Source organism: Entelurus aequoreus, linkage group LG06, assembly GCF_033978785.1.
Source record: "Entelurus aequoreus isolate RoL-2023_Sb linkage group LG06, RoL_Eaeq_v1.1, whole genome shotgun sequence".
Lineage (NCBI taxonomy): Eukaryota > Metazoa > Chordata > Actinopteri > Syngnathiformes > Syngnathidae > Entelurus > Entelurus aequoreus.
In genome coordinates, this window is record NC_084736.1 from 28,940,963 (window position 1) to 28,966,584 (window position 25,622).

Below are 25,622 nucleotides of genomic sequence, written 5' to 3' on the forward strand. Positions count from 1 at the left end.
CTACTTGGTAGAAATACTATGTACATGTGTGTTCATGTGTGCTTAGTAGTACTACTTGGTAGCAGTAGTAAGTACACGTGTTCCTGTGTACTTACCACTCCTACTTGGTAGAAATGCTGTGTACATATTTGTTCATTTGTACTTACTACTACTACTTGGTCGCTGTAGTAAGTACACATTTGTTCCTGTGTATTTACCACCCCTAGTTGGTAGAAACACTATGTACACATGTGTTCATTTGTACTTACTACTACTACTTAGTAGCTGTAGTAAGTACACATGTGTTCTTGTGTACTTACCACTCCTACTTGGTAGAAATACTCTTTACATTTGTGTTCATATGTACTTACTACTACTACTACTTTTTACTATGTCTGTCATTATTTAATGATGTATTTAGTTATTTCATGAGTCGGTGTGTCAGCGCTTCAGGAATTTAATTTCTACGTCAAATTCATCCGTCAAAGTCTTACACCTGACTGCTTGGTAAAATAAACCCATGAAGCGCTGACACAAGTTATTAAGTAAATAACTAATTATATACAAGTTTTAAAAAAATTATTAAATATTACAATAATTAATTATATACACTACCGTTCAAAAGTTTGGGGTCACCCAAACAATTTTGTGGAATAGCCTTCATTTCTAAGAACAAGAATAGACTGTCGAGTTTCAGATGAAAGTTCTCTTTTTCTGGCCATTTTGAGCGTTTAATTGACCCCACAAATGTGATGCTCCAGAAACTCAATCTGCTCAAAAGAAGGTCAGTTTTGTGGCTTCTGTAACGAGCTAAACTGTTTTCAGATGTGTGAACATGATTGCACAAGGGTTTTCTAATCATCAATTAGCCTTCTGAGCCAATGAGCAAACACATTGTACCATTAGAACACTGGAGTGATAGTTTCTGGAAATGGGCCTCTATACACCTATGTAGATATTGCACCAAAAACCAGACATTTGCAGATAGAATAGTCATTTACCACATTAGCAATGTATAGAGTGTATTTCTTTAAAGTTAAAGGCCTACTGAAACCCACTACTACCGACCACGCAGTCTGATAGTTTATACATCAATGATGAAATCTTAACATTATAACACATGCCAATACGGCCGGGTTAACTTATAAAGTGACATTTTAAATTTGCCGCTAAACTTCCGGTTCGAAACGCCTCTGAGGATGACGTATGCGCGTGACATAGACCGGCGAACACGGGTATGCCTTCCACATTGAAGCCAATACGAAAAAGCTCTGTTTTCATTTCATAATTCCACAGTATTCTGGACATCTGTGTTCGTGAATCTGTTTCAATCATGTTCATTGCATTATGGAGAAGGAAGCCGAGCAAGCAAAGAAGAAAGTTGTCGGTGCGAAATGGACGTATTTTTCGAACGTAGTCAGCCACAACAGTACACAGCCGGCGCTTCTTTGTTTACATTCCCGAAAGATGCAGTCAAGATGGAAGAACTCGGATAACAGAGACTCTAACCAGGAGGAATTTTGACTTGGATACACAGACGCCTGTAGAGAACTGGGATAACACAGACTCTTACCAGGATTACTTTGATTTGGATGACAAAGACGCAGACGTGCTACTGTGAGTATGCAGCTTTGTCTTTTTTTTGCGTATGTACTTAACTTTTTTTAAATATATAAGCTTTATGAACCTTGGGTTAGGTGAACGGTCTTTTGGGCTGAGTGATTGTGTGTGTTGATCAGGTGTTTGAATTGTATTGGCGTGTTCTATGGAGCTAGGAGCTAGCAGAGGAGCTAGGAGCTAGCATAACACGTACCGTACCGTACGTGCGCGTCACGTACGTAACTTTTTAAAAATATATAAGCTTTATGAACCTTGGGTTAGGTGAACGGTCTTTTGGGCTGAGTGATTGTGTGTGTTGATCAGGTGTTTGAATTGTATTGGCGTGTTCTATGGAGCTAGGAGCTAGCAGAGGAGCTAGGAGCTAGCATAACAAACACGCAGGTGTTATTATGCAGGATTAATTTGTGGCATATTAAATATAAGCCTGGTTGTGTTGTGGCTAATAGAGTAAATATATGCCTTGTGTTTATTTACTGTTGTAGTCATTCCCAGCTGAATATCAGGTACCGTGAGTATGCAGCCTTGGCTGCTAAACATTCGATAACTTGACCGTATGTGCGCGTCACGTACGTAACTTTTTAAAAATATATAAGCTTTATGAACCTTGGGTTAGGTAAACGGTCTTTTGGGCTGAGTGATTGTGTGTGTTGATCAGGTGTTTGAATTGTATTGGCGTGTTCTATGGAGCTAGGAGCTAGCAGAGGAGCTAGGAGCTAGCATAACAAACACGCAGGTGTTTTTATGCAGGATTAATTTGTGGCATATTAAATATAAGCCTGGTTGTGTTGTGGCTAATAGAGTATATATATGTCTTGTGTTTATTTACTGTTGTAATCATTCCCAGCTGAATATCAGGTCACCCCCGGCTCTCACAGCATCTTCCCTATCTGAATAGCTTCAACTCCCCACTAGTCCTTCACTTGCACTTTACTCATCCACAAATCTTTCATCCTCGCTCAAATTAATGGGGAAATTGTCGCTTTCTCGGTCCGAATCTCTCTCACTTCATGCGGCCATCATTGTAAACAATAGGGAACTTTGCGTATATGTTCAACTGACTACGTCACGCTACTTCCGATAGGTGCAAGCCTTTTTTTTATCAGATACCAAAAGTTGCAATCTTTATCGTCGTTGTTCTATACTAAATCCTTTCAGCAAAAATATGGCAATATCGCGAAATGATCAAGTATGACACATAGAATAGATCTGCTATCCCCGTTTAAATAAAAAAAATTCATTTCAGTAGGCCTTTAAGACTAGTTTAAAGTTATCTTCATTGAAAAGTACAGTGCTTTTCCTTAAAAAATAAGGACATTTCAATGTGACCCCAAACTTTTGAACGGTAGTGGACATGTTATTAAATAAATGATTGCATATTGAAATAATTAATTAAATCGTGAAATAGTTCATGATTTAATTAAGTATTTAATTAAACCATTAAATAATGAAATTAATTAGTGATTAATTAAACACTTGGAATAATTATATGTACTTTTACATTAAACAAATTAATGACGTATTTAATAACACATTCATATATTCAATTCCATTTTCATCATGTATTCATTTCCGAATATAGTAATAACTACCGATTTTGACATGTTCATCCAAAGTCTTCTGTTTGTGTCACTTTTTTAGTTTATTCCATGCTCTACGCTGCCGCCACCTTGTGGACGTTACCTATATAACACTCCCAGAGGCATGAGAGGCAATCCCGTTCATCTGCCGCCATCTTGTGGACATTAGCGGTATCATGGTCCGTCCTTTTTGCATTTCCGTGAAGTTTGTCCCTCCTGGCGTTTCGTAGCTGGCGTCGCCTTGGCAACAGCAGGCAGGCGTTTGGCTAGCGCGACGAGCGAGCTAAATGTTTCTTCGAAGACGCTCGCCGCTAAAACGTCTTTCGACGTTAAAAACGGAGCTGTGATGGCCGCGAGTAACCCGTCGGTGTTCCTCCTCTCGGTCAACGGACAGATTGAAGGCGCTGACGTGAGTTTTGTTGCCTCGTCTTTGACCCAGCCGCTAACTAGCTAGCCTTAGCATTAGCATTAGCCAGTGTTTGTCTCCAGTGTTCGAAGTTTAAGAAATAGAATTTCCACTTTACTTCTTTAAATTGATGTTTGGTGTTTTTATTGTATTGCAGTTCCCCTCCTATGACAACTTATACTGCAAATACTGCTACGTTTACGGCCAAGACTGGATTCCGACCACCGTAAGTTGGATGACGTCATTTCCTTCTTGTCAATGTTAAGACAATGCAGTGCAATAAAGTTGTATTTTTTTAATTTATTTTTTTTAAAGCATAGTTTTGTATGATTAGGATTATAATTCTAACCATAGCCAGAGATGAGTCCTGCATTTACTCGGATTATAATTATATGTTACTACTGTAACCTATTTTTATGGGCTTGCCTCCTGTTATAAGCTGCTATACAGTATATGCCTTGAGCTCTTATTTTGAAGGCGCTAAGAACGGAAGTGGTGACACGTTGTAGTGGAGCAGAGGTTTTCAAAGAAAGGAAATAAAGTGGTCCTCGTGTAAAACTGGAGCCTCCGTGTTTGTTATTTAATACATTATAGGCGACATATATAAACCCTCGGTTACATTGGTGGCAGGGGTGGAAAAGAAAGACGTCGGATTACCGTAAAGTTCGGAGAGTCAGCTAGCTTCGTCTTGTCAGAAAGCACGAAGACTTCTTTCATCTTGCTGCTGTCTTTTGATGTATGTGGAATAAAGACGAGGACCACTTGATTTCCTTTCTTTCAAAACCTCCGCTCCACTACAACGGTTCACTACTTCCGCTCTTAGCGCCTTCAAAGTAAGAGCTCAAGGCATATACTGTACAACAGGAATTTAACATCACAAAGAGGTAAGCCCATAAAAATGGGTTACATTACCTTAACACTTAGCAGTGGTGCACAAATACATTGCATCATCATGAAGCAGAGTATTAAAATGTTTACATACATTTAACACACCTGATAAGGAGTAGGACAAATCAGAGTTTTTTATTGCAATTAATTTGTTTTATTTTTTCAAACTGCCTTCACATTTTACATAAGTGTGTGTGTGTGGCACACTCACTACATGTATTGACACTGCACTGATCTGTGTTTTTCATATCGGTCAATGGGAATGTCTTTACTTTTTCTTAATAATGACCTAATTAATGACTACCTAATGTTTTGCATCTCTCCGTAGGGTTTGGAGGAGGGCATCACTCAAATAACATGTAAAGGCAGTCAGGCGTCCCACAAGCTGATCTGGAACTTCCCGCTGGATGTAACGTTCAAGAGTACGAACCCTTCAGGGTGTGAGTATCGCACTCGTACGCAGTATGGATCTTGTGTTCATACAAAGTCCTGTTTATGGGAATATTGCAATTATTGTGGAAGGGCCTCAGCTTGTGGTGAGCGTTTATGGACCGGACGTGTTCGGCAACGACGTGGTCCGAGGCTACGGAGCGACACACATCCCCATCACACCTGGACAGTCAGTACTACTCTCTTACTAATGATGCGTCTCCATACACAGTGTGGAGCCGCTCCTCTAAGTTAAAAGTAGCAATTTATTTGCGGTGAAATTCCACACAAAGTTCCGTCATTCAATCATGAATCAACAATTGACGTGCGCCTGTTTACACAACTTTATAGTACTAAGTAGTCCATGTGCATGCAGACACACCAGGACCATGGCCATGTTTGTTCCTGAGCCCACATGGAGACTTCAGAAGTTCACCAGGTGAGTTGATTTACAAAGACTACACCACTACTGACTTTCAAGGTATTGCCATGGCGCCATCTTAGCTAGCTGTTTACCTGTTAGCATGCTAATGGTAACATTTAGATAATTATTTATATTTTAATCTAATAATCATGGATTTTACTATATTGGCTGTTCCTCTGTCACTATGCTAATGTTTTATGCTAGCATTTTAGCTAACTGTACTTTTTTTTTTTACCTATTCATGGTTCTGTCACGCCAATTTTCTTCCCATCACAAAAACCTTCCTAACCCCCATTTACTTCCGGGGTCATTTCCGCTTACGTCAGTTCCTCTTACGTCATTGACAGCGATCGATAGCACTTCGTTTGACTCTTTTTTATAATACAGCGTTAACAAAACGTCTGAATTATCAACAATAATGTTGATTTAAAGTACAGACATTTAACATTATATATTAATTAATACTACTGAAATGTTTCAACAATACTGTTGATTTAAAGTACAGACATTTAACAGTATTATATATTAATTAATATTAGTGAAATGGTTTCAACAATAATGTTGATTTAAAGTAGTACAGACATTTAACAGTATTATATATTAATTCATATTTTTTGCACGTTACCACGAAGACAGAAGTTCGCAGCAGCGGCCCTAACACTCCGCTTGAAATGTTGCGAAGCCTGCTGGTGTTTGACATAAGTCCCCTGGGACAGGTAAAGACGAATATCATCCAGTGACACCACCATTTTCAGGAGATTTGGATTTATCGATCGCTGGCAATGACGTGAGAGGAAATGACGTAAGTAAGAGGAACTGACGTAAGTGGAAATGACCCCGGAAGTAAATGGGGGTTAGGAAGGTTTTTGTGATGGGAAGAAAATTGGCGTGACAGTTCCTGTTATTTGGCGCCATTTTCAAAGTATGCTAGCATGCTCACATTTAATGCTAGCATTTAGCTTGTTGGATGCACCATTCTGTTGCTTGGCGCCATATTAAAAGTATTTTAAGATGTTTCTCCTAATGTCTTATGCTAACATTGTAGCTAATTTATACTTTTAAACCTAATGATCATGGATTTTATTACTTGGTGTCATCTAAAAGTATGTAAGCTGTTCCACTGAAGGTTTTGTATAGAGATTTCCGATAATGGCTTTTTTGCCGATATCCCGATATTGTCCAACTCTTAATTACCAATTCCGATATCAACCGATACCGATATATACAGTCGTGGAATTAACACATTATTATGCCTAATTTTGTTGTGATGCCCCGCTGGATGCATTAAACAATGTAACAAGGTTTTCCAAAATGTGGGAGGGTAGCGGGGGGGGGGGGGGGGGGGTGGTTATTGTAGCGTCCCGAAAGAGTTAGTGCTGCAAGGGGTTCTGGGTATTTGTTCTGTTGTGTTACGGTGCGGATGTTCTCCCGAAATGTGTTTGTCATTCTTGTTAGGTGTGAGCCACAGTGTGGCTCATATTTGTAACAGTTTTAAAGTTGTTTATACGCTACCCTCAGTGTGACCTGTATGGCTGTTGACCAAGTATGCATTGCATTCACTTGTGTGTGTGTGACAAGCCGTAGATATTATGTGATTGGGCCTGCACGCAAAGACAGTGCCTTTAAGGTTTATTGGCGCTCTGTACTTCTCCCTACGTCCGTGTACCACTCCGTACAGCTGCGTTTTTAAAAGTCATACATTTTACTTTTTGAAACAGATACCGATTATTTCCGATATCACATTTTAAAGCATTTATCGTCCGATATTATCGGACATGTCTAGTTTTGTAGCCAATTTTATACTTTTTTTTAACTACTAATCGTAGATTCCGTATTTTGGCGCTATCATAGAAGTATTAGGGGTATGATCTCTTGGGCACTAACGATTCAATCCGATTCCGATTCCTGGGGTGACGAATCGATTTATAATCAATGCTTGATTTAACACGATTCTGGATTCAAACTGATTCTTGCAACATATTATTTGGTGTAATAATTATAACGACACCTTTTCAAAACAGGTTGCAGGTTAGAAAAGCTCCTTTTGGTTGCATGAAGATGGCTTAAAAAAACTTTTGGAAAACTGACTCTTTTAAAGAAAAAATATTTGAAATGTAAAAAAATACTATTTCAAATACATTTCTGAAAACTACGAATCCGATTTAAAATCGGGAATAATATGAATTGCAATTTTTTTGTGCACCTCTAATATCTGCAGCCTAAAACAAAGTAGTATTGGTAATTTATATATTTGATGTAAATAAAGTAGTAAAAAAATATATTTTCTTTGCCTTTTAAGGCACATCATTTGGGTTTCTGTACAGTTCCAAAATAAATACTTTATTTTTAAATGTTATTCTTATCTTTTATATGACATTGTTACTGAAATAAAAATGAACAAAACGAAGAAACCATGCTAACAGTGACATGTGCACGAACATAACTGCCGTGGAACAAGTTGACGTGGACCGATCAAGTAGTGACAGGCGCCATCTTAGATGTATGCTAGCTCTTTACCGGTTAGCATGCTAACATAGGAACAGTTGGCAATGTGGCGCCAAGTAACAGAATCCATAATTGAGTTATGTAGAAAATTTGCTAAAATGCTAGCATAAAACGTTAGCATGCTAAAATACTTGTGTAAGGTATTATGTTAATGATCTAAATCAGTGTCTCCTCCTCAGCTGGCTAATGGGTCGTCGGCCCGAGTACACGGACCCTAAAGTAGTCGCCCAAGGCGAAGGGAGAGAAGGTGCGTGTGCCTCGTAGATCCCAGGCTACAATATCGTCTCTACGGTTACTTTGTATCAACTTGCTTTCATGTGTGTTGCAGTGACACGAGTTTGCTCCCAAGGATTTGTCACCGTGTGCTTCAGCATCATGATGAAGGACCTGAAGAAACTGGGCTACGACTCGGGACCTGCAAACCCCCAATCTCACGCCGCGTCCAGCTGGTCCACAGAAGACCAAAGTAACTTCTGATCTTCTCTGCGAACAACCTTTTATATTTAAACCTCGCTTTTGTAAGTGTCTTTTGTATTTTTACATAAAGTTCAACTTGGCAATGATCTGCTTTGCACTGTTTTCATGTTGAACAAGAAAAGACAAGAGTTCAGAGCAGAAGTGATATAATTTTATTTTGAACCAATGCAGCTACACTCGTCCTCGCTGCGCTCCTTTTTCTTTTAGACGCCGTTAAATTCCACGGGGACTTCTTTTTTTCTACAAAAACCCATTAGACTGATAACAAAAAATAAGGTCAACGGAAGAACGTTATGTTACAATAGTACAAATGATAAATTATATTATACAGTTATAATGCCGACAGCTTGTAAGCGATAAAAAGCAGCCTGCTCCCCAGTACTGTGAGAAAGGAATAGAAAGGTGGCTATTATTAACGCCTATAAAGACAGGACAGTCTGTTAGTAAATACGTAACGACGCATCGCTGCCCCTCTGCGCATAAAAAGTGGTCATTTGCAGTGTCGTCTTTTTTTTTTTCATGTTCACTTGAATATCGAAGTCGAGTGAGAAAGTGTCGCTTCTTAGCTAAATGACTAATTAGCCGTACGATAAAGACTATTAGCAAATCACATCAGGCATCTTTTCTCTCAATGTTTGCATATTATAGTTGTGTTGCAATTCATTCATCCATTCATCAAACCGGCTCTCATTCACTTCACATCCCATTGAAGCTGCGCCTCCTTTTTGCCTGAGAGAAAATAAAAGGTCTGCAATGAAGAGGAAAAATGACATCAAGAGAGGAAACTAAAGTGTAAAAAGAAAATATTGGCAGTGATGGACAAAGACTTATTTATCTCTTCTGGAGACTCAAACACTTTGTCACAAACTTGGGGAAAAAAGTAGCGTAGTGATGGGTAAATGACACCTCAGTGAGCGTGTGGCACACTCACTACCTGGTCGGCCGCCATCTGCTAATTAAAAAAAGTCATCACCTTTGACCTTCAAATAAAACCAATAGTTAGCTAACATTTGTATCTATTTTTTTAAGGAGTAGCTACACAAAAAAAATATGAAAAGTGCAAGGGTGGTCAACGAGCCATAAAGTAGGGCTGCAGGAAAGAAAAAAAAAAATCGCAATTCTAATTTATCCAGATTGAAACTCAATTCATAATTCTCAAAAATTGATTTGAATTTTTTTTTTTATAAGAATTGATTATCAAAAAAACGTTTTTAGACCAGAATTAGCTTTTCCAACGTGTTTTGAATTAATTAGAATTACTACAACAAATACATTGCAAGAATCGGTTTGAATCAGGAATCGATTCTGAATCAAACCGTCACCCCAGGAATCGGGTCAAATCGTTAGGTGGCCAACGATTCACACAAATGGCGCCTTAGTGAGCGCATGGCACACTCACTACCTGTATCGACCCTGCACTGATACTGTGTTGGCGTTTCACAGTTAGATATTATATTTATATTGGGTTTCTGTTTTTTAACAAGCAGCTACACAAAAAGGAATATGTGGTGCACAAAAAAAAAAATTCACATCCGAATGGCGATTCTTATTCTTCCAAATTCTAAATCGATTCATCATTTTCAAAAATCGATTAAAAAAAACAAAACGTTTTCAGGCCATCTCCATGCAACCAGAATGAGCTTTTCCAACATGTTTTGAAAGGGTTCCCTTAGTATTATTACACCAAACACATTGAGAGACTCTGTTTGAATCAGCAATCGATTCTGAATCGAATTGTCCCACCAAGAATCGGATGGAATCGTTAGGTAGCCAACGATTCACACTCCTATTAAATGATGCCTCAGTGAGCGTATGGCACACTCACTACCTGTATTCACAATGCACTGGTGCTGTGTTGGTGTTTATTACTGGTCATTGGGTGTGACCTACAAATAAAATGATCAAAAAATATCTTTTTTTTAACGAGTAGCTACACAAAGAAAATAAAAATGGGCCAAATAGTAAACATTTGGTGCACTCAGGTCAAAATGTTCCCTTTCCTGCGACTTATTTGATTACACGCTGGCTAACACCTGTGGGCCCAAATAAGTTCCCGTTTGTGCTTCACAGTCCAGCGACATGGCAGCTGTATTGGTCACGTGTTAATGTATCGATCATCAGTATCCTTTCACCCATCACTAGCTTTCAACTACGTCGGGGGAAAAAAAACAGTAAGAACGGGAGTGTGCCTCAAAAAAAAATAAAAAATAAACCGCTAGGACTTTGGTAACAGTTGTGCTTCTAAGGGAAGGGCTACAAGAGGCTGTGGTGTAGAAAACACTCCACTAGGGGGCGGCACGGAGTGAAGAACACTTCATTCATGACAGCATTTTGTTTCTTTGTTCCACCGCGCTAGTGTGTGTATAAGTGTGTGTGTGGGTGCGTCCACCGGGTCAGTCACAGCTTGTGACCTACGTCAGAAAATGCGGACATCATCATTGCGGAGCCTAACTCCTCACAAGGGTGATACGGTCTCTTTCTCGTCGCACACACACTTCCCTTTGATCCTAGACACAAAACAAGTCCCACAATGCCTCAGCGTGTGTGTGTGTGTGCCGATACTACTGTCTACTCCTGTCCACACACACACACGCAGCGGGGGATGTAAGGTTACGCGTCACCGTGGATGTTTGAGAAGCGTTCAAAGGGAATCCTGTGACGCCCGGGTGTCAACGTAGAGAGTTGTGGGAGGGGGGTACTGTCATGGGACGCCCAGTAAGTGTGGACAGAGGAAGTCCCCAGTGGGACTTGTTCTAGACCCCTTCCCCGAAGCTAAGGAGTAACGGTGAGCCCAACAGTCGCCAAAATAAATTGTAAGGAAAAAAACAACAAAATGTGCAAAATCCCTGCTTAGTAACACACACGCACACACACACACACACACACACACACACACACACACACACACACACACACACACACACACACACACACACACACACACACACACACACACACACACACACACACACACACACACACACACACACACACGTACACGGAGTATAAACACAACAAATGGTCTTTGTCATTCTAACTCCAGTAAGAGAAGCCCACTGGAAGATCCACAGTGTAAAAGCACTAATATGTGCACACACACACACACTTACTCTCACACACACGTACACACACCAGCTGACAGGGCTTATAAAAGATTAGCTGTGGTGAGGAAATAAGATCCTGGCGTTAGTACAGTCAGGCTTGCACAGAAGGAAGGAGCGTGTCCCAAAACAACAACAAGTCTAAGGTCTGATGTGTGATGGAGGACAACACAACCAGGCGGCGTGTAGAGAGAGAGAGAGAGAGAGAGAGAGAGAGACAGAGAGAGAGAGAGAGAGAGAGAGAGAGGGGAAGAGGTTAAGGTTATAAAAGGGTTAAACGGGACCAGACGCCCTAAAGGAGGGGACAAGATGGCGGTGGGCCCACCTTCACAAAATAAAGGGGTTGGTGGCTCCAGTGGGCTGCGCGCCGGCCTGAGGCGGCATGCTGATCAGGGGTTGGGGTATGGACATGGAGGCGGGGATTCCGGCGCCCGAACTCATGCTGGCCATCGGGTGGTGGCCGGCGGGGGCCATGCCCGCCAGGGGCACCATGGTGACGGGCTGGCTGGACATGGGGTCGGACATGGCGGCGCCGAAACCCGAGGGCATGGGGCTGACGCGCATCTGGTTGAGGGTGGGGGGGGCGGGCTGGCCCACCTGGAAGGGGTTGGCGTGGGCGCTGGAGGCCGGGGCGGCACCACCTGCACAGGAACATGAATAATAAATGTTTTATTATCAATAACAGCTTTATTTTACAATACTGTCCGGGAAAAAAAAATTGAATAAATGTGTTGATTTGAATTAGAGCTGGGCGATAAAAGGATATCAATATATATATTGTCATAGACTTGTACCGTATTTTTCGGAGTATAAGTCGCACCTGCCGAAAATCCATTAATAAAGAAGGAAAAAAACATATATAAGTCGCACTGGAGCCCGGCCAAACTATGAAAAAAAACTGCGACTTATAGTCCGAAAAATACGGTAATTGATATCAATGAAAAATGTGCAAAACATTTAATTTGTTCCATCTTTGTTGGAAGAAAGAGGAAGTATGGAAGCAAGGTTGGTTGCATGAACACTCGCTCTCTGGTAACCGAGCAACACAGGAAGTGATCACTGATCAGTGGGAGTGACACGCTAAAAGCCAATCAGGTAACAGTATCAACTATCAAGTTTGTGAGAAGAGAATGTCAAAAAAAAGAAATTGTGGATACAAGAGGAAAAGTCACCTGGACAGGTTTTGGGATTTTTTAAAAAAAGAGACCGTAGTCAGACCAATGTGGTCTGTGAATGAAACAAGGCAAGACCGCTAATACCACCTAAGCCGCGCTTACTCTTTAGAGCACAGTTGTAACTTCCTAGCACTAAACATTCAATCAATCAATCAATGTTTATTTATATAGCCCTAAATCACAAGTGTCTCAAAGGGCTGTACAAGCCACAACAACATCCTCGGTGCAGAAAATTGTTCTCCAAATTCCAAAACATGCATTTATATAGTATAAAAATGATTTCACAAAAAATAACCACAACGAGTGAAGAGAATCGGTTGTATTAAAATGTATTACTATATATTTTTCAGAGAGTTGGCAACACTCGTGATAAGTTACAGCTAACAGAGGATTGTCGCACGTAAGAGGGTATAATAATGAGGTTATAATTTGAATAGTTGCTATTAATGTAAGTTTTGGTTAATATTTGATGGTTGAGATTCCAATGATGCAAAATATGTATATGCAACAAAACTATGGAATACTCACTTCTGAGGAACAAATGATGGAATCGCCCTGTAAAAGTTAATTTCTAAAGCTAACACATGCATCAGATGAAATGTGTTCATTTGTCTGCAGTTAAAAAGGAGTGTTCACACTTTGGAGGGCTGTTGCAGCAGGTGGATTGACATGAATCATGGCTCCAACACAAGAGGTGTCAATTGAGATAAAAGTTCTTCAAGAAGGTGAAATGTTGCACAAGATGTTGATTGTTCACAGTCAGCTGTGTGTGAAATATGGAACAAGTACACACAACATGGGAAGCTTGTAAGATACTGGTAGACCAAGGACAACATCATCAGAAAACTTCCAGGCAATATGTCTTGAAAAGAGAAAATGCACAAATGAAGAACAAAACTGGCGTCAGCGTCTGTGAGAGAACTGTAAGACAGTGCCTAAAGGAAACAGGATGTAAACAGAAAAACCAAAGAAAAGCCGTCATGAACATGTAAACATAAAAAACAAGGTTCCGATGGTGGACTATGGATGACTGGATGAAAGTCATATTCAGTGATTAATGGTGAATCTGCATTGGACAAGGTGATGAAGCTGCAACATTTGTTTGCTTTGGCTTCCAATGAGATTTATGAAGACAACCGCCTGAAGAAAACGTGCACATTTGCAAACTCATTGATGATTTGTGCTGCATGTCAGCTAAAGATGGTTGTCATTACATTGTCAATAAATGCACACGTTTACTTTATGTCTCCGACTCCATCCATGGAAAGGATGTTTGGGAGTGACAACATCATTTTTCTACACAATAATGCATCTTGATAGAGCAAAAAGTGTAAGAAGTTTCCCTGAAGAAAGATACACGAGGTCAATGATGTCAATCCAATGTAAAATGTGTGGTGGAAATGGCGGATGACAAGACTCCAAGCTGCAATCAGAGAAAGTTGGAGCAAGATTGATGAAGATTTCTGTTTGTCACTCGTTGCCTCAGAGGCTGCAAGCTCCTTTTAAAAGACTGAGGTGGTGCAACAAAGTACTGCTGGAGTGTTTTTCACAATTCCTTAAGTGCTTCCTCAGAATTGAGTAAATCCATCATTTCACTCTGCTTGATCTAAAAATGAAACTATTACTACCACAATTTAAATTCTTGATTTATTTGAGTGTTTCTTAAAGCCAATAAGTTGTCATTTTAAATGACTAAAGTTTAATTAAAGTTTTTTTTACATAATTTTTTTTCTACAAAATTAAACTGAATGAACAGCCTCCAAATCTGATTCCGTAGTTTTTTTCCAGGGCTGGTATAATGTTTTTTTTCTGGCTCAATGAAGAAAACTGTTGTATGTCCTGAAAGAAACTACTGTGATCTGATGAAGTATCAATATTAGTAAATGGGTTCATTTTAGTGTCTGCTAAATATAGTTCCAATTTAAAAGCAGACATGTTTTCTTTTCATCCTCTGCCTACCTGCTGAAGCCAAGAATGGGTTGAACGCTGGCGCAGGTTGAGTTGGTTTGGTCACCAGAGAGTCCAAATTCACCAGGGCAGCATTGGGCCCCAGGAAGGACTCTGGAGTCTTCCTGGTTGAGTTAGTGGAGGAAGAAAAGGAGGTGGGAAGCGGGTCAAAGATGTCCAGGCTGCTACTGCTGGCAAGGCTGGCTTGGGAGGGAATAGACGACGCTATGCCACCGTCACCTAGGAAACACAAGTTGTGGTTATAGCATGTTGCCTGAGTACTATCGTCTGTCGGCTTGACTTGGTGAGCATCCGTCTGCAGGTCAGTTGCAAATAAAGTCATGGGATTATTCTTGTACGGGAGGGAGGACATCAGAGGTAGACAGCAAGCTACGTTATGGAGGGGCATCGAACCCAGCAAGCCTTTCACGACTAAAAACACCTGACCATGTCATCAGGGCAAGTGAGCCTCACATATGGCAGAGACAAAAGGCTAATAGTTTAGCTAACTACCCAGGAATTTGTCAGATTTTAGCCAAAGTTGCTTCAGAAACCGACTGCTTTAAAGAGTGACTTCATTTTTAGCTGACTTTTGCTAGCGTTTATTTATGACTTAGAAGACAAAATAAGAAAAATATGTGTGTTCTTGTCTTATATAAAGATTGTGAATGGTAGAAAAAACAAAACAAAAAAATGCAAATCCCCTTTAACAGACCACACCTCATTTTACACACTGGCTTATCTTTTGAAGAGGATGATCTTCCAAAGTGTATGTTCTGTTCCTTGACTGTATCAAATATGAGCATCACACGAACCACAGAGTCAAACCACAACAAGAAAACACAAAGACCTGTGCCAAACTGTTTTTGACCCGAACAGCCCTACATCGGGAACATTTGAGTTAGTGGGTTTCTAACAAAAAAATGCATGTACCAAAAATCAGATGGCTCATTTTTGATGTTTAAAAAAAAAAAGACTACCATAAATGTCTGACTATAAGCTGCTACTTTTTTCCTGCCCTTTGATCCCTGCGGCTTATTAAACAGAGCAGCTAATTTATGGATTTTTCTTCGCTGACGGCCATAATGCAAATAGTTATTAAAAAAAACAAGCAGAGACACTGAATAAGTGTTGTTGCTGCCATCTTTTTGACGAGTTCTTTCACTGCAGGTGCTGCAATGCTGCAGTGAGCCCTTCTGTTTAGGCTGAGCCTTCAACTGCAAGTAGAAGTGCCATTCCATCTTCTAATTGTCCATAGTGTGTCTACTCCTACGGATTCTTCATTAATCACTCCAAGCAACGTTTGTAAGTTTTACAATACAACTAAAACAATTCTTAGTTACTAAACCGTCCCATGTGCAATGAATGTAGGAGTGTTTTCATGCTTATTTGTACATGTTATCATAATGTAATGAAGCTAGTGTCGTTAGCATTAGCTAATATGCTAACACATTTACAAGTGTCTTCGTTATTATTGTTAACTTACAACAGCATTCTTTTTGTATCGTTTTAGTTTAGTAAATCACAAAAACGTCACCGTGGACTTAGTCTGTTTAGCTGATTGGAGAGCATGACAATGGTCCATGACAATGACTTCTGTTTTGTTTGATCATCCGTTTTACTGCTGTGTTACAGACACAGTTTGGTAACAATTAAGGTATGTAAATAGTCATATACAAAATATTTACTTCACAACTTATATATCTGCGGTTTATAGTCTGGTGCAGCTAATATATGGCCAAAAAAATGTTTCTTCTAAAATTTAGTGTGTGCGTCTTATATACCGGTGCGCTCTATAGTCCAGAAAATGCGGTAGATTCACACCCGAGTGATACCCGACCAGAGTAATCAGATGATGTCATGGGGGAACAAGAACTTGCTGCCATCCTATTACTCTAGTCCGGGGACAAATACATACAAAGACAAGACATGTGTCTGTGCCCTCCAGAAATTGTACCCATCTGAGGACACAGAGGAAAAACAACACAGACTCCGTGTCAATAGAGAGACGAGGACAGGGTGAGTACCAGCAGGGACAGAGGAGGAGGAGCGCAGGCTGTCAAACTCTGAGAAGTCCTCTTTGGACGTACCATTGGATTCAGTGAACAGGTCAAAGCTACCTACAGGAGGACAACATACACATATAAAGCAAACACGCATGGATGGAAACAGACAAAACCAATATGGATATCCTTGGAGACGAAATGAGACATGCATGCAAGGAGGTGAGTACATTTCCATGAGGGTTACCTGTGTTGGAAGCCTTGGGGCGAGTAGCGGCTGATCCCCAGGGGTCAGACGCAGGGGTGGAATTTGAAGCCCAGGGATCACTGCTCTTCATGGGTGGCACAGAGGTAGGAGCCCCCCATGGGTCCGCTGCCCTTTTAGGAGTAGAACCTTGGGAGAAAGAAGGGCTTAAGTAGGGCTGGGCGACAAAACGATAGTACATATTGCAAAAGATACATAATCGATATATCAATAAAGAATGTGTTTGATAAAACGTTCGATAATTTTATTTTTCTTCTTTGTAGGAAAACCAACGTGGTCTGTAAATGATGCAAGGCGCTCGTCCCCACCGAGACCATTAATACCACCAACTTGTTTTATTACCGTTATTATTAAAGGGTTCAATGTGATTTTAGAAATGTGTTTATTTATGTGTTTGTTTTCCATGCTTGTATTGGCATTTCCTTTTCTTTCAATCAATCAATGTTTATTTATATAGCCCTAAATCACAAGTGTCTCAAAGGGCTGCATAAGACACAACGACATACGCGGTACAGAGCCCACATAAGGGCAAGGAAAACTCACCCCAGTGGGACGTCGATGAGAATGACTATGAGAAACCTTGGAGAGGACCGCATATGTGGGTCCCCCCCCTCTAGGGGAGACCGAAAGCAATGGATGTCGAGTGGGTCTGACATAATATTGTGAAAGTCCAGTCCATAGTGGATCTAACACAATAGTGAGAGTCCAGTCCATAGTGGGGCCAGCAGGAAACCAACTTTCTGCCCTGAGAGCTGAGATGATTATAATCAGAGGAAGGTTACACATTTAATATGTTCTCTCCTGCTCCTTATTTTAGATAGGTCATAAAAAATATCAATATATAACGATATTGACCGATATAAAACACTCATGTCGTGATACAGTTTTCAGCTATATTGCCCAGCCCTTGGCTTAAAGGGAAACTGCACTTTTTTGGAATTTTGCACATCATTCACAATTCTTATGAGAGAGGCTTTGAACCCTGCGGCTTATTAAACTGTGGCTAATGACGGTCATTATACAAATAGCTTTAAAAAAAACCAAAAAACTAATACACTGAAATTATGTGTTATTGTTTGTGCTATGGCGCCATCTTTTGGACAAGTTCACTCACTGCAGGTGCAGCATTGCTCTTCTGTTTCGACTGAGCACTTCAACCAGAAGTTGAAGTCCTGTTCGGTATTCTTACCGTCTATGGCGTTTCTACTCGTCTAGATTTTTCAGTCATCACTCCAAGCAATGTTTAAAAGTTTTACAATATAACTAAAACAATTCATACTTACTAAACCGTCTCATGTGTTATGTCTGTAGGAGTGTTTCATTTCTACGTGCTATCGTAATGTAATGACGCTAGCGTCGTTAGCATTAGCTAATATGCTAACACGTGTCTGTGTTAGTATTATTAACTTACAATGGCATTCGTTTTGTATTGTTTCACTTTCACAAATTCCTCAGTAAATTTACCAAAATGTCATCGTGGAGTCTGTTCAGCTGATTGGAGAGCTAGCTTCCGCAGCTAGTGGGTCCATGACGATGACTTCTGTTTTGTTTGATCAACCATTTTACTGCCGTGTTACAGACACCGTTTGGAAACAATTAAGGTATGTACATGAACACGGCACACCAGACTATCTCACGGCGCACAGTGGTTGAAAAACACTGAAGTAGAGTATATCAGACAGATTATGGTGTCACAAATCACTCAACTATCAAACTTTGTCATCACCTTACTGCTCGCCGACAGACAGGAAGTTGGGGCACACCCCAGGCAACAAGCGTTCCGTTTCCATTACAGACTCGACTGCCATGTTTACATAGCAGAAGAGATATGCACAGTAAGTGGAGCACAACAAACTAAAAATCAGCCTCCATTGCATTTCTGTTGATGCTAACGGATTGATGAGGGTTGCACAGAGGTCTTGGTCAAATGTGTCCTGTGTGGAACAATTCACATCCTAACAGATGGATGTGAATGTTTTTACACAGTCTCAGAAATAGGTGTTCCTGAAGGAGGTGGGACAGGGGGGAATTTGAGCAGTAGAAAAGTTTCCCCTGTGTTCTGTGCTGAATGTCACTGGGCCTGCAGAGCTGCATTCCTACTTGACAAAGAATTCTAGTTCTCAGGTAGAGGTGCACTCTCACACGTTTTTATGTCAGAACAGCAAAGTGTTACATTGTTTTGGCCTTTATTCTACATTCTGAGTGTCCTGTGATGATTTTTTTGGGGGGGGATATCAGGTCCCAGAGTGGGAAAATCTTGTCATGTGCACAAGCAAAACCTTTACTTTTGGACAGCAATGATGTCGCCGCCACGTCACATGACCAGAATAACAAGAGAAATCCCCTATGCGATGACAGAGGACTACAATGGCGGACGGCAGAGCTGTCTTGTACAATTACACACGTCTGATGCTTTTACAACCACCAACGTGTCAAAGCTACAAAGTTTGCCCTCACCTTCTTCTTGTGTTTGTGTGTTGTGAAGCAGTTCATCGGCTTTCTAAGTCTAGTTTTGGTGTGTCCGCTGGCTGTCAGTGTCTGCTCAAAGCGCCAAATGCAGGTGTGGCATATTTGAAAGACTTAGCGACGTTGTTAGTAGGAAAATTGACAAATAAGTATATAGCTATTTGAAGTATTACATAATTTTCACTCAGTGATCCTATCCTGTCTGGACTTGAATGCGCATTGTTTCGACACCACAACCCATTAGTGGATATCACTTTAAAGGGCTCATATTTTTTAAATCTACGTTTAACACACTTCCTTGTGGTCTACAGAACATGTGATGGCGGTGCTTTGGTCAAACTTTTGCATCAATTTAGCTTTTTTTCAGGACCCTTTCAGACAGTCTCTTGAAAATAAGCCATTTTGGGAGTGGGGTGCCTTTAAATGCAAATTAACCCTTTCACGCTTCAGGTCCACACGCTGATTGAAACCATCAGCCATTTCAAAGGGAATTTAAACAAGAAACTTCAGAACTGAAATTTAAAATAAAACCACTCCAAGGTTTGTTAGATTTGTCTTTCAACATCTTTCAGTACCAGTTTAATTATTTCATCTGTACTAGTGTTGTAACGATACCAATATTTTGGTACCAGTATCGATACTAAAATTATTTCAGTACTTTTCGGTACTGTTCTAAATAAAGGGGACTACAAAACATTTGCATTATTGACTTTATTTCAACAAAAAATCTTAGGGTACATTAAACATATGTTTATTATTGCCGTTAAGTCCTTAAATAAAATAGTGAACATACTAGACAACTTGTCTTTTAGTAGTAAGTAAACAAACAAAGGCTCCTAATTAGTCTGCTGACATATGCAGTAATATATTGTATCATTTATCATTATATTATTTTGTCAACATTATTAAGGACAAGTGGTGTATGGTATATATATTTTATATATTTTTTTGTATTTCTTTTTTGTCATAAAGAAATACAACCATGTGTGCTTACGGACTGTATCCCTGCAGACTGTACTGATCTATATTGATATATAATGTAGGAAACAGAAATATTAATAACAGAAAGAAAGAACCCTTTTGTGCGAATGAGTGTAAATGGGGGAGGGAGGTTTTTTGGGTTGGTGCCCTAATTGTAAGTGTATCTTGTGTTTTTTATGTTGATTTAATTAAAAATAAAAAATAAAAAAAGTTTTTATATATATTTTTTTAATTTCTTGTGCGGCCCGGTACCAATCGATCCACGGACAGGTACTGGGCCCCGGCCCGGTGGTTGGGGACCACTGCTTTAGAGCACAACTGTAACTTCCTGGCACCAAACCTGCAGAAAATAGTCCTTCTCTGGTTTCTGTTAACATTTTCACACTTTGCACTATTTTCTTACGCTTTATTAAGCATTTCTTACATATTACTTATTTTTGCACTTTCATTTTAAGACCTTATTGTTAAGTGTTTGATGTGATTTTAAAACTTTGTTTACATTGTTTGAGTGTTTTCCATGCTTGTGTTGACATTTCCTTTCCTTTCTGCCTTGATAGTTGCGGAGATTACATTTTGAGGAAGGTTACATTAGAAATACACATTTTTACATGTAATATATTTTTCCCCTAGTCCATATTATTGATAAAAAATATCAATAATTATTAATATCGACCGATTAAAAAAAACACTCATATTGTGATACTGTTTTCAGCCCTATCGCTAACGTATCATTACAAATAAAATCAGTCTGCTGTTTTTAGACGTACCGTTTCCTTGTATCTAGGTACTAGAATTTGATTACGATTACGATTCGGGGCTACTTTTTGATTATGAATCAAATATTTATGCATCTTTCATTATGATATTGAACAATATGTTAGTATATTGTACAATGGCAATATATCGTATAATTGTATTTATCGTGGAGGTATTATGTTTAATTATTAATATGTACAAAGAGCTCCTTCATTAGCTACTAAAATAAATAAACGTCCCTACTTGGTGAACAGACAGACTTGATTTAACTTCCTTGCCTTTGAAACCCCAGAATGTTCAAACACTTTGCTCCAAATCGCCATAACTCTGCGGCTCAAAGACATGTTGTCTATCAACTCATTCATATTTATGGCTCAAAGTGTTGCCGGCCGGCGGCTGTACTCTTCTGAATTATACTTGCTATATTCCTCTTCTCAGCTGGTTACTTTTAGCTGTAACACAATTCCTGTTTTGTTGAAATGTACAAAGTTTATTCTTTTCTTGTTTCACTCATTCACATTCAAGCTAGGTTGACGCTCCTCTCCTCCGTTCTCTGACGAGTGTGCTTGTACTAGATCTGCGTTTTAGAACCGTTTGTATTTCTTTTACATATGGAAATAATTGACATGTGTCCATATTTATAAGCTGCTACTTTTTTCCTACGCTTTGAACCCTAGACCTTATAATACGGTGTGGTTGATTTATGGATTGGAACTTGAAGCAAATAGTAATTAAACACATGCAAAGACAGTGAAATGGTGTATCATAGATTGTGCTGTGGCGCTAGGGCTGGGCGATATGGACGAAAAAGTATATCTCAATATATTTTTACTTAAACTCGATATTCGATATATATATCGATATGTTTTTCGGTAAAAGTATACATATAAAAGATATTCATTTTTGAGCGAGATTCACTGAAATTGAAGTGAATGACAACTGTACTGTAAATAGTCAGTGGCACTTTTATTAACCCACTTAGTCAAGATGGGTATTTACAGTGGCACTTTTATTAACCCACTTAGTCAAGATGGGTATTTACAGCACAGAGAAGAAACAGTTTAAGTAGCACAGAAGTACACAACATAAATAAAATGATCTATCTATGATCTTCCTCACTTCGGCATACATTTTTGACAGCATTTCTCATGTGAAATATGTCCGGCTTGGCAACTGGAGAACAGTTTTGATTTGGGCTTACGTGGTAAACAACTCAAATTAATGTTTTATCCAGACGCATACATTTGTCCAAATGTGGCCAAGTAGACACAGTGTGGGTTTCCTGGACGTCGTCTACATCGTTATAAGAAAAATCTAAGGAAGAGAATTCCTCTGCCATTTTCCACTAGTTTTTTTAATGTATAAATCACCCGCTTGAAAGTTCCCTCTTCTTTTCTACGACTTTCTCGTCGTCTGTTGTGATTCCCCTTCCTGGTTCCATGACCCGCCCTATCTTGCCTCTGATTGGCCTAATCTCAACCAATCGTAACTCATCATATTAAACAACTAACCAATCAGGGATGTTCTTATACGTGCAAGCACGTCTGGGAAGGAGGAAGGGGAGGGGTTTAGTATCCCATGAGAGGGAGTGAGGAGTGGGGGAGAACAAGAAACAACAAATAAGCGGCGTTTGGTCATTTTAACGTGAAATAAATTATATTGATATTACGATATTTTCTTAATTCATATCTTGTTTAAAAATATATCATTATATCTTACAAACTCGATATATCGCCCAACCCTATGTGGCGTCATTTTTTGGAAGAGTTCGCTCACTCCAGGTGCTGCTGGGTGAATGCCTGCAAGTGTTTCCTTCTGTTTAAAGCTTTGAACCAGAAGCAGAAGTGCCGTTCTGTATTCTAATCGTCCATAGTGTTTCTACTTCATTCATCACTCCAAACAATGTTCGTAGGTTTTACACTAAAACTAAAACAATTCTTACCCCACTAAACCGTCTGATGTCTGTAGGAATGTTTTCATGCATATTTGTACATGCTATCGTAATGTAATGAAGCTAACGTCGCTAGCATTAGCATTAGGTTAACAAGTTTACAAGTGTCTGTGTTAGTATTGTTGACATACAATGGCATTCTTTTTGTATTGTTTCAGTTTCACAAATTCTTCAGTGAATTCACCGAAACGTCACCGTGGAGTTATTGAATCTGTTTAGCTGATTGGAGAGTTAGCTTCCGCAGCTAGTGGGTCCATGACGTTGACTTCTGTTTTGTTTGATCCGCCGTTTTACTGCCATGTTACAGACACTATTTGGAAACAATTAAGGTATGTAAACAAACATTTACAAAATCTTGCTGCGTAAATAATTTCACAATGTACATATCTGCGGCTTATAGTTCGGTGCGGCTAACATACGGAAAATAGTTTTCTTTCTAAAACCTAGTGGGTGCGACTTATATAGCGGTGCGCGTGTGCTGTATAGTCTGGAAATTACAGTAGTGATGGGGAATAATCCTTCTGTATATTGTCTGATGTTGATAGCATTTTAGGTTATGAGTCTCTCAAAGGACATTTATGTTTGGACTACAAACAGTTTCTAAAAATAACAATGACAGACTCGCGCAGGTGTCTTCCGGAAAACCTCTGCCATGTATGGAGATTTCCACTGACGTCACTTGTCCTAAATCGTAAACCACTCGTTTACAATAAGGTACAATTGTTTCATAAATATCTTGGCAAAGCCTCCATGGCTTGAATTCACATTTTCAGCACTCATGGAGATCCCAAATACACAAAAGCAGGCAATAAAAGTGGCTTTTGCATGATACAACGTGCATGTGTGTATACCATAAGACTTCCAGGGGTCCCCTTTGGCTACAGCTCCTCCACCCCAGGGATCAGCAGTAGCACCTGGCTCTGGGACATCCATCAAATCCATCAGAGTGGACTGTGGCTTAAAAAAAAAAAAAATTGTTAAAAAATGTGTACAGTAAGAGCTAAAAAACAATGCTAGTTCTCAACTGCACATTTATCCGGTCATGCAGGCAAACAAGAATGGTGAGCTAACTAGGCAGTCCTCATAGATCATAGCTTCATTGCTGCTATTGAGGTTGAGGGGACTGGATTAGGATCATGGGAGACCTGAGTCACTTTTGTTTGTGCTCTGCGGGTTACTTACGTCGTTTTTCTTTCTGGTGAGTTTGCCAGAGCCTGGACCTCCTTTCTTACTCTCCTCCAAGGCCATCTGTAGTCTCAAATCATCGCCCCTGCGTACACGCTCCTCCTGTAAATGGGCAGAAGACCAGTGAGTACAAACTGCAGGCCCAAGCATTTATTAGCACTTCCAATTAAATCTTCAATATAAATACGAATACAAAACTATATACTTTTAGTTGAATATTAAAAGGTGTATTTTCTAGTCAAGTAAAATGAAGAAATTACAACTAATATGTTGTAGCTGTACTAGGGCTGGGCAATAAAACTATATCAGTACATATCACAATAGACACGTAACCGATATCAACAAAAAATGTATTTGATTTATTTGTCCTTTGTCGGCAGAAAGCGTAAGCTGGGAATCAAGGTTGGTTGCATATACAAAGGCACTTGCTCTACAGTAACCGAACAACGCAGGAAGTGATCACGCTAACAGCCAATCAGGTAACAGTTTTAACTATCAAATTTGGTTGTGCCGTCTTGTTCTCTCGCACTTGATTCTTTGCATGAAGTGAAAACGGGGGTAAAAAATAAAGAAATTGTGGCTAAAAGAGGAAAAGTCACTTGGACAGTATGGCCCTTCTGGGGATTTTTTCAAAGGGACGGTAGTCACACCAATGTGGTCTGTAAATGATGCAAGGCGCTCATCTCCACCAAGACACCACCTTAGCCGCGCTCGCCCTTTAGAGCACGGCTGTAACTTCCTGGCACTTAATTTTCAGAAAATAGTTTGATTAGAATTGTTTAATTTTTTTTTTTAATAACAAAACAATTTAAATAAAAGTGTTTACAGTTAAAAATATTTCTCCTGGTCCTTATTTTTGATAGGTCATAAAAAAATATCAATAATTATCGATTTCGACCGACATAAAATACTTATATTGTGATAGATCCTTTTCAGCCATTGTCTTGTGCCTTATTGCCCAGCCTTACTCTGTACTCTGCTCTAGTTATCCTACATTCAAATCTTAAAAGTAGACTGGCCAATCACAGCTATTCCTCCATCCTGTGTAGACACCATCAAGATGGATACTCATCGTATCCATGATCTGCCACGTTAGCACCCGTGTTTCATACCTGCTCTGCAGCCTCTCTGCTCATGGCCAGAGCGAGTTGCAACTGTAGCTCCTCTTCACCACTGGTCTGAGGCCTGGCCTGCTCCAGTTCTGAGCCCGCATTGGGAGATGTGGCTAGTAGACAAAAATCAGACAAAAAGCATTTCCAGGTATTAGGATTATATTTGGAGAATGTAGAAAATGCAACACAAAGTGTTTCTGTGTGTCTTCAAAACTCCATGGACCTTCTTTTTGTGAATTCACATAGATAACATAGAAGGAAAAAAAAGTTGACAATCATCACATAATGCATGTGGTACATACGTGTCTTCCAAAAAGATCACCTAAAACTAAATATGGTAAGTAAATGTATAGTATTGATTAAAAGTGTGACAAT

General features: G+C 39.6%; 2 protein-coding genes across 5 annotated transcripts in view; one reads left to right on the forward strand and one right to left on the reverse strand.

Moving 5' to 3' along the window:
• The first annotated feature begins 3,389 nt into the window (after window positions 1-3,389).
• LOC133652097 (B9 domain-containing protein 1-like) lies at window positions 3,390-16,968 on the forward strand. 2 transcript variants are annotated; one of them, XR_009826523.1, is made up of 9 exons: window positions 3,390-3,585; window positions 3,740-3,808; window positions 4,799-4,910; window positions 4,993-5,089; window positions 5,276-5,338; window positions 8,008-8,075; window positions 8,157-8,346; window positions 15,699-15,833; window positions 16,477-16,968. XR_009826523.1 is itself a non-coding variant. In XM_062050476.1 (7 exons), the coding sequence occupies exons 1-7, from the start codon at window positions 3,523-3,525 to the stop codon at window positions 8,303-8,305; spliced, it is 621 nt and encodes a 206-aa protein (XP_061906460.1). In that variant the 5' UTR covers window positions 3,390-3,522; the 3' UTR covers window positions 8,306-8,391. The 2 variants fall into 2 exon arrangements, 1 of the variants encoding a protein (XP_061906460.1); XM_062050476.1 differs by lacking the exons at window positions 15,699-15,833; window positions 16,477-16,968 and having other exon boundaries at window positions 8,157-8,391.
• LOC133652096 (epsin-2-like) overlaps window positions 6,766-25,622 on the reverse strand; it is a 39,727-nt gene continuing 20,870 nt past the window's right edge. Inside the window, exons 3-9 of one of the 3 annotated variants that reach the window (XM_062050474.1) lie at window positions 25,248-25,360; window positions 24,133-24,237; window positions 23,802-23,907; window positions 16,779-16,925; window positions 16,619-16,648; window positions 14,541-14,768; window positions 6,766-12,047 (exon numbers count right to left, since the gene is read on the reverse strand). In XM_062050474.1, coding sequence (XP_061906458.1) covers window positions 11,734-12,047; window positions 14,541-14,768; window positions 16,619-16,648; window positions 16,779-16,925; window positions 23,802-23,907; window positions 24,133-24,237; window positions 25,248-25,360 — 1,043 coding nt within the window. In that variant the 3' untranslated portion in view covers window positions 6,766-11,733. Of the gene's footprint in view, window positions 12,048-14,540; window positions 14,769-16,555; window positions 16,649-16,778; window positions 16,926-23,801; window positions 23,908-24,132; window positions 24,238-25,247; window positions 25,361-25,622 lie in introns of all 3 variants that reach the window. The other 2 variants (XM_062050472.1, XM_062050475.1) reach the window with 2 other exon arrangements.